This window comes from Sinocyclocheilus anshuiensis, unplaced genomic scaffold, assembly GCF_001515605.1.
Source record: "Sinocyclocheilus anshuiensis isolate Anshui unplaced genomic scaffold, SAMN03320099.WGS_v1.1 scaffold708, whole genome shotgun sequence".
In the NCBI taxonomy this organism is placed as follows: Eukaryota; Metazoa; Chordata; class Actinopteri; order Cypriniformes; family Cyprinidae; genus Sinocyclocheilus; species Sinocyclocheilus anshuiensis.
This window is the reverse complement of record NW_015555881.1, coordinates 874,708-887,518: the sequence shown is the minus strand read 5'-3', so window position 1 is coordinate 887,518 and position 12,811 is coordinate 874,708. Positions and strand designations below refer to the sequence as shown.

The 12,811-nt window shown below is 36.6% G+C and overlaps 2 protein-coding genes and 2 long non-coding RNA genes across 4 annotated transcripts in view; 2 read left to right on the top strand and 2 right to left on the bottom strand.

Moving 5' to 3' along the window:
- The window catches only part of LOC107675774 (uncharacterized), a 9,822-nt gene extending 9,559 nt beyond the window's left edge, over window positions 1-263 (top strand). The window contains exon 3 of the long non-coding RNA XR_001632638.1: window positions 253-263. This is a non-coding gene — a long non-coding RNA (uncharacterized LOC107675774). The remainder of the gene's footprint in view (window positions 1-252) is intronic.
- The window catches only part of LOC107675773 (uncharacterized), a 20,390-nt gene extending 9,118 nt beyond the window's left edge, over window positions 1-11,272 (bottom strand). The window contains exons 1-2 of the long non-coding RNA XR_001632637.1: window positions 11,262-11,272; window positions 4,175-4,179 (exon numbers count right to left, since the gene is read on the bottom strand). This is a non-coding gene — a long non-coding RNA (uncharacterized LOC107675773). The remainder of the gene's footprint in view (window positions 1-4,174; window positions 4,180-11,261) is intronic.
- LOC107675769 (prostate stem cell antigen-like) lies at window positions 1,014-2,617 on the top strand. The gene is made up of 5 exons (XM_016470203.1): window positions 1,014-1,136; window positions 1,215-1,334; window positions 1,664-1,795; window positions 2,004-2,111; window positions 2,233-2,617. The coding sequence occupies exons 1-5, from the start codon at window positions 1,088-1,090 to the stop codon at window positions 2,421-2,423; spliced, it is 600 nt and encodes a 199-aa protein (XP_016325689.1). The 5' UTR covers window positions 1,014-1,087; the 3' UTR covers window positions 2,424-2,617.
- On the bottom strand, window positions 6,632-7,916 carry LOC107675771 (prostate stem cell antigen-like). The gene is made up of 4 exons (XM_016470205.1): window positions 7,865-7,916; window positions 7,664-7,783; window positions 6,926-7,051; window positions 6,632-6,770 (listed from the first exon to the last, which is right to left on the bottom strand). The coding sequence occupies exons 1-4, from the start codon at window positions 7,914-7,916 to the stop codon at window positions 6,703-6,705; spliced, it is 366 nt and encodes a 121-aa protein (XP_016325691.1). The 3' UTR covers window positions 6,632-6,702.
- Window positions 11,273-12,811: the final 1,539 nt, after the last annotated feature.

The window sequence follows — 12,811 nt, the reverse complement described above, 5'->3', positions numbered from 1 at the left end:
GGTTTGTATACAACTCCATTTCCCCCAATAAGTATATATATATATATATATATATATATATATATATATATGATACCATCGTAACAGTCATTGACTGCAAGATGGGTGCAGATGAACAGCGTGGGTTAGAGTGTTGAAAGAGCATACTGGACTTATCATTTGTGTTTTTTGTTTATTACATTTTATTTGCTTTCATTAATAAACATCAATGAACATTCGCAACAGGACTGCATCTTATTCCTGCGAGTCAAGTCGGAACAGCATCTCCGCAAAACAAAACAAGAGTTTTACCAGTCTTATTCTCCTCTTGAGATCTTATCAAATATTTAAGAGCTAAACCGAAACCTAATTCACTGTTTGCGTAGGATTGAACATTTCAGAGGAAAGGAAACTTATGGTTCTGTTGGAACATGATGTCCCAGCCAGTGTGTGTGGGTGCAGGTAATGCTAATGAACCACACCTGTAATACTTTAACGGATATTTTGTTGTAACAAAACCATATATATATATATGTGAAAAGATCATAGAAACTAATATTGGCCAAGTTTTTCCATGAACATTCCATCCTCACCACTGAATGGAGGTAATACCTAAATCATTCCACAAAGTATAAGAAAGATTTTCTTTCTTCTGCAGAACATAAAATATGCTTTAAAGAATGTTGGGGCCCAAACAACATTGAACCTACAGTATACTGGCTTTCCTTTTATGGACAACTAAAGAAAAACACACACACACATGCAAAACATAGAGACACTTTTCAAAATATCTTCTCTTGTGCTCCATAAATGTTAAGTCAAACAGGTTTGGAAAAAACATGAGGATGAGCAACTGAAAACAGAATGTTCATTGTGGGGTGAACTATCCTTTTAAGAAGGTTGGTTTGAGCAGACTTATACATTCCTTGTAATTCCTTATTAAAATGGCCTTTTTCATTAACTCCAATGTAAATTATGCAAGCTGAAGTTTCTCTTTCTAGTAACGTATACTTGTTTCAACTTTCATTTGCTCATAAAACCCTCCCCTTTAAAAAGCTATAAAATGAGCACTGAAACAGACGTTATTTCATTCTGCTCCTGATCAAAGATGGATCTGCAAATCTCAGTATTTCTTCTGTTCGTTCTCTTCACTGCAGGTACAAAGACAAATAATATTTGTAATGTTATTGAGTACAAATGCAGATTATTGATGTCTCTCTGTTTTATTACTAAAGGACACTCTTTCAGCTGTTATGAGTGTATGGGTCTGACGGGTTCTTGTGCGGATCAAAAAGTAAAAACATGTCCCAGTGGAACTTCCAAGTGCATGAGTTTAACAACAGCTGTACAAGCTGGTAAGTCCAATATGATGGATTTAAATTCACTGTTATATTTGACTGATGGAGATACTGGTGTTTTTACTGGTGCTGCTTCACTGGAAATATAACTTCTCACAGAACTGCTAATTTCCTAACAGAATTTATGATTGTAATAATCACAGAATACTCTGTTTAGATTTCTGCGGTTTAATTAGTTTTTCTCCGATTGTTATGCTAACAATATAATTTGTATTAAAATTGAATCAATATTTGAAATAAGAAAATGCTACATTTTGACATTTATAAATATATTTTCTGTCAAAATAATGTTGAACTGGTCTTTCCTGAATCATTCTTGTTTTCAGGTGGCATTAGTGCTAAAGTGAAGGGTAAAGATTGTGCTGCTGACTGTGCAAGTGGATCTATGAACATCGGCATTGGAAAGACATCTTTAGCGTGCTGTAACACAGACCAGTGTAACGTCCAAGACGCTCCAGGTATTGTGTGATTTACTGACCATATGCAAATGATTATCTTTAAGGTCAACACTAATTTTTCTTCCAAAGGACATTCAGTCAGGAAATACAATGCAGGGTGCAGCTTGTCAGCTGTGAATTGATTGAATGGAGCAGTTAACAGAGTGTTATTTCATTAGATTTAATATTTTGCACAGAAAATAAAATAATACATGTTTTCGTCCTATAGATCCCTCTAGTGTCCCCAATGGAAAGACGTGTTACTATTGTGATGGACAGAACTGCTTAAACACAGTGAGCTGTTCAGGGAGTGAAGACAGCTGCTTTAAAGCAACAGGTGAGAATCTGGAAAAGAAAGAAGTCACGATTTTTATTGCTCTAATGATTGAGCATTTGATACAGATCACATTTACTCATTTCCAGCTTAGACTAACCTCTGTTTTCTTTCTTTTCATCAGGGAGTTCTGGAGGCCAGTCAGTGGTTGTAAAAGGCTGTCTCTCTAAATCTATTTGTGATGCTGCTACATCAGTTGGTGATGTTCAGGGCGTCTCGTGTTGTTCGGGGAACCTGTGTAACAGTGCTCAGAGTGTCACTCAGAGCTTCCTGTTCCTCTGCTGTTCTCTGCTCTCCTTCATCCTGCTGCACTGAATCCAGCAGCTCGACACATTCTACAATGAGACACGCTGTACTGAATATAGAGCTGATATTTTCTCTGTACAACACATCTTTTGTGTCCTGATATGATTTTTTTTTTTTGCTGTGACATTCTGATGTGACATTTCTTTAAATAAAATACTACATTACCTTGTTTCTGTGGTTATATTTAATATAGCTTGTCATGCTGTAAAAAAGTCAGAAATATATATTACAGAAATAAAAATATTTTATATGACCATTATGTTCAGAAGAAACATGTATGATAATTATTTCATTATGCAAACAAGAATATTTTTTCTTTCTTTTTTTTTTTGTTAGTTTTAACAATATTTGGATTCCCACGATCAGGAATCCTGTTCAATTATAGGTCATGAAAGCAATAATTGAGATATTGATTAGCTAGATATTGTGTAACTATAGCATGAAAAGTCAGAAGTATAGTTGTAATACATCATGCGATCCACATTTCACAATTCGATTTCACAACTAATGCCGTAAACTGTACATGAAACCTTCTCACGTGACTCATTACTATAATATTAATATATATTTATTGCCATTTGTCTGTAAAGGTTAAAATTAACAACAGAGCCCAAACTATCACATTCAATTGCTATTTATTTTCAGATATAATAATCAACACTCAAAAATTGTACATGAACATTTAAATTGCACATAAGGCAGGTTGGATGAAGGCATGAACTGATCTCCCTAAACGAGAAAAGCTGAAAATGTCTGCCAAAATACTGAAAGTAATTCACAACAATGAACTTGATGATATTGAGACAGACATTAATTTTACTGAAATCATGAAAAAAAGTTTGTCTGTTTTTTAAATTCGATTTAAATATACTGAGGAGCATATATTTAGCAATATATTCCATTCTAGAGTACTTTTTTTATAACAAACGAGCTGTTGACTCTGAATCACTTTACTGAGGTAAAACTAATACTGTTTTATTGACATCTTTCAGAGATTGTCATGGGAGTAGAATACGAGTGTATTTTCATAACTCTTTGAACAATATTCACCTCTGAATTATGCACTATTTCAATAAATATATTTATTCACACCGGCTCTTGAAAACCTCTATGCGAACACACTTGCCCGAAAAAGTGCGGGGGACGAATTTACGTGATATTAAAAGTGGGGGGGACGTCCCCCGCGTAATCTACGCCCCTGGGTAGGGTTAGGGTACGTGTAGGGAGGGCTTTTGTCCAAATAAGGTGGCATCCATTTAATAATTTGAATTAAAATGAAAATTTAGACTCAGTAAGTTATTATTGCATACTGTTTTATAATGTATTACTCGGGGGCTAGGCAGAGGGTCTAGAAGAACCGCTGATTAATGTTTGAGTATTACATGGGTAACTGTAGGGGGCTAAACAGACCTACTATTTAAAGTATATTAAATAGTATTAGCCACAAAACCTCTGGCTAAGGGTCAGACTGGCGAGTTTGTGATCGTGGGGCCCACGCGTAGCGGCCGCCGTGAGGCATCCTAAATGACCTCCGAACCGAACCGAAAAGACCGAACCGAAGACCGAAGAGACCTTCAGCCGCCACTGGATACCTTCCTTGGGCCATGTGCGCGGACCTTACACGCGTTTCTTTTGTACGTGTAGACACGCAGATTTTGGCCATTTTTGGACATGAAAAACAACCTGCGGCAACAGTGTTATAGCCCAATTCCACGGGAAAGCCGTGGACTTGGCAACACTGTGACAGATACAATGGACACGAGCGCTGTCGCGGCGCGAGATGCGCGACCACAACAACTTGAAGTTATCTAATTTGACATGGTCTCCCTGCTACACTAATAGTAGTAAGGCTTTCCTCTGTGTATACATATCCTTACAAGTACAATTTTAGCTGTATTATTTGTGTCCCCTTCAAAAATCGCTCTTGAGAAATTTTATGTTTATTTATTGTCCCCCCCAACTGTTAGATGAAATTTATGCCCCTGGTCGGGGCAGTCGTGGCCTGATGTGGCTTGATGTAGGCGGAAGTTAGGTTTCAAAAGATTTAAACATCCAGGATACGCACACGAAGTGACATTTGAATATTTGTCATTGAACAATGAACATACTACAACTTTTGAACGGTCCTACTTCTCCACATTTGTGAACACTGACAGTCGGTACTTCCGCCTACGTCAAGCGTGACCTTTTTAAGTAATTAAGTATTACGTGAAGTCATGGACGCACGCGCATGCAGAGCAGTGCAAGGCACGCATTTTTGTTTATAAAGCATATACTTTTTAGAAAATGACAGATCGTTTCGCTAGATAAGACCCTTCCTCGTCTGGTATTGTGTAGAGCTCTTTGAAGCTGCACTAAAACTGTAATTTTGACCTTAAATTGTTTGGTAGCCGTTGAAGTCCACTATAAGGAGAATAATCCTAGAATGTTTTCATCAAAAACCTTCATTTCTTTTCGACTGAAGAAAGAAAGACGTAAACATCTTGGATGACATGGGGGTGAGTAAATTATCAGGAAATTTTAATTTGAAAGTGAACTAGCCTAATCCTTTAAGCGTTTTCCTCTTGTTGTGGCCTAATGCATTAAGACTGACAGATATTTAAAGACCAAATTCGATATACAGTTTATTAATAAAATGTGTAAAGCAAACATGTACACTCTTAAAAAAGTGCCATAAAGAACCTTAACTGGTAGCCTATACCCTTTATACTCTTTTTTACAAAGAACCATGAAAAGGTTCTTCATTGCCCCATTTCTTCCAGATCAATATCCTCACATTTATCATACTATAGGCCTAAATTAAATTCTTAATTTGCATAGGATTATCTGAAATCATTCTAGTATGCTGATTTTAGGATAGATAAATTAGTTGTCAGCTGGTCAGTTATGTTGCCGCCCCGTTTTCCATGATAACTCCCTTTGCTGTTTGAATGCGACTCCAATGTTCAGCGCACGCGCCCATTAAAATAAACATCTAGAATTAGAACAAATAAACAATTTAAAATATCATTAAATTATTAGTTACATTTTAAACTCAAAATGCCATGACTACGTTATAGTGGGACATGGTGGCACTTTTATAGGCTATTTTAAGATTTTTTTTTAATTGTTTTTACGAACACTCAGCCTTTTTATTTCATTTTAAAACATGATTGCAGTATTTTTTATACTAAACTTTGCTTTTAACTAATAATTCAACCAGCGATGTCTTCTGTAAGTTAGCCTACATAATTATATAGTAAGACATTTATGTGAAATGTATATGCCTATATTTTGAGGATTTTCAGAGAGGTTTGAGTCATGCAAAACAGCATTAAAATAGATATAATAGATATAAACGGACTGATCTACTGTTTTTTTTATCAACACTATTTTATTCTAAATTCTGGATCAGACAGGACAATTTAGCTCACTTGATCTCACTTTTCAGAAAAAAAAAAAAAATGTACAACATGTTGAGTGTAAAGAACCATAGAACCTTTCTGTGCTACAAAGAACGTTTGGATATTAAAGGTTCTTCATTGAACCATACGCCCTGCCAAAGAACCATTGAAGAGTGTAAAGCCGGGCTCACACTACAGGAGTTTTAAGCCGATGCCCCAATCATATCAAGCATGTTTGATATTTAGGATTTTAAACTTTCACAATAGCCAATGCGCGACCGCAAAACAAGCTGCTGTACGGGTCCGTTAGATAGAGGAGATGGAGGAAAATGCTTGAGGAAGTTTTGCAACAACACGTCTGTATAATGTGTCGAAAACGTACCACAACCGTAAGGACAAAGAGAAGTGGTGGGGTGAATTCGCCTTAACATATGTAAGCATTGCTGAAATGTTATTGACAATCTGCTGCGTGAGATAACGTGAGGTGCTCCCTCTGGCATGAAAATCTTATCATGTCTTATCAAATCTTGCATGTTTACATGCACCCATTTGCGTCAATCCGAATGAAAACAATCTGTGCATGTTTAAGATTTGAGGGAAGAAAATCTGCGAAGATTCTCCGTATGTTTGCGCTGCAACCAGATTTCATAATCGTTTAGGATTTTTAAAACTCCTGTAGTCTGAGCCCGGCTTAAGTGTTTCCCTTAATCAAATCATGATACCAAAGAACAGCAGAACAACATGCACACTTTATTCAGTATTTTGTTTAATATTTGTTCAGTTTTTCTGTTCCTCAAATCATGATGCTAAAGAACAGCAGAACACTTCATTCAGTAAAATATGGCTAGAAATGTGTGTGACGTTCAGTTTCTGCTGCAGCTGTTGAATCTGAAGTGCAGCTGGACTCACTGAAACAGGAAGTAGAAGAGCAGAGGAGACAACAGCAGGAGGTAGCTCCCCTTATACACGCCATCTGATCAAGAGAATACAATTGAAATATATCCTGAAATTTCATAATATGTTCCTTTAAACAATCACTTGTGTTTGTAGTATTATTGTTTGTATTATTTCCCTGTTTTAAGTCACTGTGGGGAAATCAATAGCACACGATCATGTAAAGGACAATACCTGCTGCATTGCAGAGGTCAGTGTCACAGCACTGGGTAGTTACTGTCCCTCCAGTCGGGAGCTGTTGAGTCCCAGCTTCACATGTAAGTGCACACCGTTTAATTTTGATGGACACCTTAGTGTAACCTGCAAAAAAGACAAACCTCTGTATAATAAAATAATTAAACAATTCCAACATTTGCAGTTCTTTGAAAAGATCAAAAGGTATCCAGAGTAGACGCATCTATATTTGCAACTTGAATGTAAATCATCTTCCTGTTATTTTATCTATACAAAAACAGTCTGTTATGCTGCTTAATATTGCTAAGTGATATTATTTCTTATATTAGTTTAATGTATAGTCATGATCATAAACACACTGGTTTATAGCACACTTTGTTATTCTAGTTATTTACCTATAGTAGATGATGAATCGGAAGTTTCGCACATGAACAGAAACTTCATTTTGCATTATAAAATGAAGTGGATACTTTATTCATGATTTAATCTCCAGCAATATTTTCACTTTCAGTAAATTATTGCAGTAAATGTATAGTCATGATCATAAACACACTGGTTTATAGCACACTTTGTTATTCTAGTTATTTACCTATAGTAGATGATGAATCGGAAGTTTCGCACATGAACAGAAACTTCATTTTGCATTATAATGGATACTTTATTCATGATTGAATCTCCAGCAATATTTTCACTTTCAGTAAATTATTGCAGTAAATTTCCACATCATACAGGACTTACCAATGGATTGTTCTATTGTTTGGCTTTCACATTTGGAAAATCCATCTCCACATGTCTGCACTTTTACTTCACAGGAATGCGTCAGAGCAGATGTGCACGTGTAACACTTGAGAGAGTTACCTTAAAGACAGACAGAGACATTTAGTGACCTCCCTATGTGTACCAAATAATATATTATTAAATACTTGCTGTTTTTTGTACCTCCAGTGAGAAAAATGAACAGAAGAACAACAGAGATGTGCAGATCCATCATGTGCCCAGAACAGAAATGAAGTAACTAGGTTTCTGTTCGTTTTATGTCTGTTCAGAAATGGGTAGGCTTACTGGGAAGCCTTTGGTAAGTTCTAGGCTATAAATGTCTATGCGGTATTGTCAGTTATTCTTATGAAACAAGAAGGTTTTGAAACTTGTGGCATTTTTCGTGAGACAGAATAGGATGATTTTCTCTGGAAAAGCCATTTGTCTCCTTCCTTCTGCATTTCTGAACAATCTGATGGTTAATCAGCAGTGATTGTTTTCTGTTTCTTGTAATACATGCTGCTCGGTCACATTTTTCAAGAGTTGCATAGACGCGGGAAGTGGGGGTGCTGAGGGTGCTGCAGCACAGCACCCCCTGTTTTTTTTTCTGTGGGCAACTGTTTAACTGTTGGGAATAAAAGAAAAAATCGGAGTGTCTATTTACACTAAGTGCAAATAGCCCGCCTTGTTGGCAGAGGCTATTTACAGTAACTCCACCCACCAACGTATGTTTGGGATAGTCAAGATTACAAAAGACGGTCATCAGTCGTCAGGTTCAGTGACTTAGATGGTAAACTGGTGCGTTATAGACTACTAGCCTACTCTTTTTGATGCGATCAACGCGGGTTCGAATCTGCCTTTTAGTGAACTTTTTTTCTCCCTTTTCAAATTTCAAATCACATCAGAAAAGCATTTATTTTTAACCCCCCCCCCTCCGGGCGCGTACAGCACCCCCAACCTAAAACATCTTCCCACGCCCCTCAGTTGTCTCTTCCTCTCTCACACACATACAAACTTTTAATATGTTATCATTTGAGATAAATCTCTTACTGTAACAAGAAATCATTGCTTGTTTATAAAGTGAAGTTACCTGTGGCCAAGTATGGTGACCCATACTTGGAATTTGTGCTCTGCATTTAGCCCATCCAAGTGCACACACACAGTAGTGAACACACACACACACCGTGAACACACACCCAGAGCAGTGGGCAGCCATATTGCTGCGGCGCCCGGGGAGCAGTTGGGGCTTCGGTCCTTGCTCGAGGGTCCCACCTCAGTCGTGGTATTGAGGGTGGAAGAGAGCGCTGGTTTTTCACTCCCCCCACCGACAATCCCTGCCGGACCTGAGACTCGAACCTTTGGGTTACAAGTACGACTCTAACCATTAGGCCTGCAAACAAAAAATCTAAACAAAAAGTTTCTCTTAGAATCCACAACTTAATAAATATAAGTATCTATGTCTTATAACAACTAGAGAATTTATAACCCTTTTATATGGAGCTATATAGGAATCGAGTGGCTAAACCAATGAATTGCAGATGTTTTTCTTTTGTTTACTCCCACCAGATGGCACTAATCTGCCTTCAAAAATTGTGTTTCTAAAGGCATCGTCTGTATTTTAACATGAAATACTGTACTGCCATAATTGAAAAGTAATATAAAAATATTAGGATTTTTTTTTATTATTTTCAATGGGAAAAAAAGTATTATAATTATTGCATAAATAGTAATTAGTACCATGAAATTCTCTCAAAATACAAAATAAAAAATATTATTGAACAAAAATATATTACATTGATTTTACTGAAAATAAAAAAGTTACATTTCAGGTGTTCGGTCACGTTTGACCATGAACAACACAAGTGTGACCCCCAAATAACAAAACCAGAGGGTTAAGAAGGTTCCTAAAATGGTTTGGGGTGTAGTAGGGAAGGTGGGGTAAAGCAAGAACTTTACAGGAAAAGCGCATAAACTTAGTATTTTCAAGACTGAAAAATTGCTGTTTGCAATCAAAAGAAAGGTCATGGGAAAGTATTTTAGGCCAAAAACAGAATTATTGTGCATGTCAGACATGTCTCACAAAGACTGAACAGCTACGTCTCCTGAAACACAATCTATGTCCTCTGTATCAGTAAATCAAAGACAGTTCTCAAAGACATTTATGTTTGTTGCCATTATCTTTAAAATGGTTAAACAGAGGAGAACTGATCCCAAAACACCACCAGTTTTTGGTTCTTTACCCCAGTCGCCTCTCCTCACTGGGGGATTAAAGCAGCTCCATGTTTAAAGGGGTCATATTATGCGATTTCAAGTTTTCCTTTCTCTTTGGAGTGTTAAAGCTGTTCGTGAATAGATAAGATCCCTAAAGTTGCAAAGACTAAAGTTTCAAGCCCAAAGAGATATTCTTTATAAAAGTTAAGACTCGTCCGTGCCCTCCTAAAACGCCTCGTTTAAACACGCCCCCACATGTCTACGTCACTGTGTGGGAAGATTTGCATAACACCGCCCAAATGTATACCCAAAGAAAGAAGGTGTAACTTTTATTCTCGCTGTAGGATTTTTGCCGCCGCGATGTGTGCAGCTCATTTTATGGAGGACTGTTTCCTGATCCTGGGAGAGTAGACTACAATGCCAGTGTTCCGGTGAATTCAGTTCCCGTGTTTCCCCTTCAGCACGCATGCTGACCCTATACAGTCTATGATGCTGACAAATAATGCTGACCCACAGCCTGTAAGTACGTTTTCATATTTAAAGGACTTGCTGCTGACGATTCAAACGCGAGTTTTGAGCAGTGTAGAGTAGCACTTGTTGTTTGTCATTTCTCCGATCACAAATGCAGACATGCTTTTATGTTTTCGCGGCGCGATGCAACGCAACGCATAAAAAGACAGTATAAGTAATTATAATCCGTAATTATGTCCCCACTGGATGCAACAAATGCCTCGTTTATAATGGGTTTTATTGGTTTTGTCTCGTCGCGCCGGGACACAGCATCACAATATGATAAGGGGCGTAACATTTCCGTCACACGCTTGAGGAATTCGGCCAATCACAACGCACTGGATAGCTGGCCAATCAGAGCACACCTCGCTTTTCAGACCGATGAGCTTTGTAAAAATCGACGCATTTCAGAAAGGCGGGGCATAGAGGAGAAACAATAATGTACAGTATGTGAAAAAGAATGTTTTTTTTTTACCTTAAACTGCATAAACACATTGCATTACACCAAATACACAAAATAATGTTATTTTTTAGCAACGTCATATGACCCCTTTAAACTTCGGCGGTCGATACAGTAATGAGACATCACTAACTTAGGACGACAGATCGTATTTTCATTAATAAAATTATTTACTATTAATTAATCTTAGAATACTATTACCGGTGTTCTCCGCAAGATGTTACTCTTATTTATTTTGCATGAAGATTAATTAAAAAACCTGTTGATTAAATCGTTTAGAGCTAAACTACGTTTTTTCATCAATAAAATGAATGTTTCAAAGAGACTCAAAATTAAAATTAAATAATAATAATAGAAAAAAATTCAGTATTTTAACAGACATTCAGTGTTTCTGTTAACTCGTTTAGGGAGATCAGTTTATGCCTTCATTCAACCTAAAATCTAATGTTAATAAAATGTCTCATCAGAATGTCACAGCAATAAATCATATCAGGACACAAGACATATAGTACAGAGAAAACACAAGCTCTATATTCAGTACAGCGTGTCATATTGTAGAATGTGTAGAGCTGCTGGATTCAGTGCAGCAGGATGAAGGAGAGCAGAGAACAGCAGAGGAACAGGAAGCTCTGAGTGACACTCTGAGCACCGTTACACAGGTTCCCTGAACAACATGAGATGCTCTGAACATCACTAACAGATGTCATGGCATCACAAATACAGAGTTTTGGCATGAAACTCTAGATGGCGCAGTCCGATAGGTCTAGCTCAATCTGACCTGGCGACATCAGTCACATGGCAGCTGATTGGTTCTCTCCTGTATCGGTAGCAAATGAGCTTATACAGCCAGTTGAGAAATAACTGTCAGTCAAATGTTTTAATCGTTTAATTTTTGTACATTTCAGTAAATAAGTAATCAATAACAATAATGACTAGAACTCATTTGAATGTGACAAAAACAGAACACATGACAATGACAAACTTCACAATAAAATATATGAAAATATGAACAAAACCTGAAACAGACATGACATGGAGAAAACTGAAAATAAAAATGTCTAAAATTATATATTATTGAACAAGAAACAGGACAATACAACATTCTAGCAAATTATTTTCTATGAAAAATTACTTTAATATTCAAACAAAGAATAATGAGAAATGGCAGTCCTGATTTGTATTGCTTTGATATCGTAATCAAGCCAATTTAATACTACTTCCTACAAATCGGTTAGATCTTTCATATTTGAAGTGTCCATTTTTAAATAGATCTCTGTGTTGTAAAAATATATATATATATCTGTGAAAAAATGTGCACTTGTGACATACAACATGAATACATATTTTAAATAGCAGAGGATTACTTTTTTTGTTTATCTTGATATGCAGTTTCTACTAAAAATGCATTGGGCATATTTCATCACACTAAATGAAATATAAATATTTAAATGAAATAAAAACCATGTTAAGCAGAAACATGTCATCCATCTAATATCCAGTGTGTTGAATGCATGTCATATTACTGAACTTCACCCATTTTAATCCTTTAATTGAACACCACATTATACTGATGTGCAAAGAGAATAGAAACTACTCTTAGCCTGATTTCTCAATAACTTCCCATCATCAACACCAAACACAGGCTGTACCTAAGCATTCCTATGCAAACTGAAGTCTAACTGTCAGGTCCAGAGCTTTATATTGTAAAGATGTACCATAATTAAATCTCTTTTGTCATGTCTCTTACTCATCTTTGATCGGTATCAGTTTCCTGTTCAGGCTTGTTTTTGGTGAATATAATGCTAAAGTTATTTAAGTACTGATCTTAATGCAAAACATAAACTAATGTGGTGCTGCTAGTTATAAACTTTGAGAATCAGTTTGTGGTTAAAGGTATAGCGCACCCAAAAGTGAACATTCATTTACTCGCCCTCATCAATGCATACTAT

What these genes read in the sequence shown, in the direction of transcription:
- LOC107675769 (XM_016470203.1), top strand. Translation starts at nt 1,088, where the DNA reads ATGGATCTGCAAATCTCAGTATTTCTTCTGTTCGTTCTCTTCACTGCA. An exon ending in AACAACAGCTGTACAAGCTG is followed by an intron (nt 1,335 to 1,663) that starts GTAAGTCCAATA and finishes TCTTGTTTTCAG; the next exon opens with GTGGCATTAGTGCTAAAGTG. An exon ending in CAGCTGCTTTAAAGCAACAG is followed by an intron (nt 2,112 to 2,232) that starts GTGAGAATCTGG and finishes TCTTTTCATCAG; the next exon opens with GGAGTTCTGGAGGCCAGTCA.
- LOC107675771 (XM_016470205.1), bottom strand. Translation starts at nt 7,916, where the DNA reads ATGATGGATCTGCACATCTCTGTTGTTCTTCTGTTCATTTTTCTCACT. An exon ending in GTTCATTTTTCTCACTGGAG is followed by an intron (nt 7,784 to 7,864) that starts GTACAAAAAACA and finishes TCTGTCTTTAAG; the next exon opens with GTAACTCTCTCAAGTGTTAC. An exon ending in AACAATAGAACAATCCATTG is followed by an intron (nt 7,052 to 7,663) that starts GTAAGTCCTGTA and finishes TCTTTTTTGCAG; the next exon opens with GTTACACTAAGGTGTCCATC.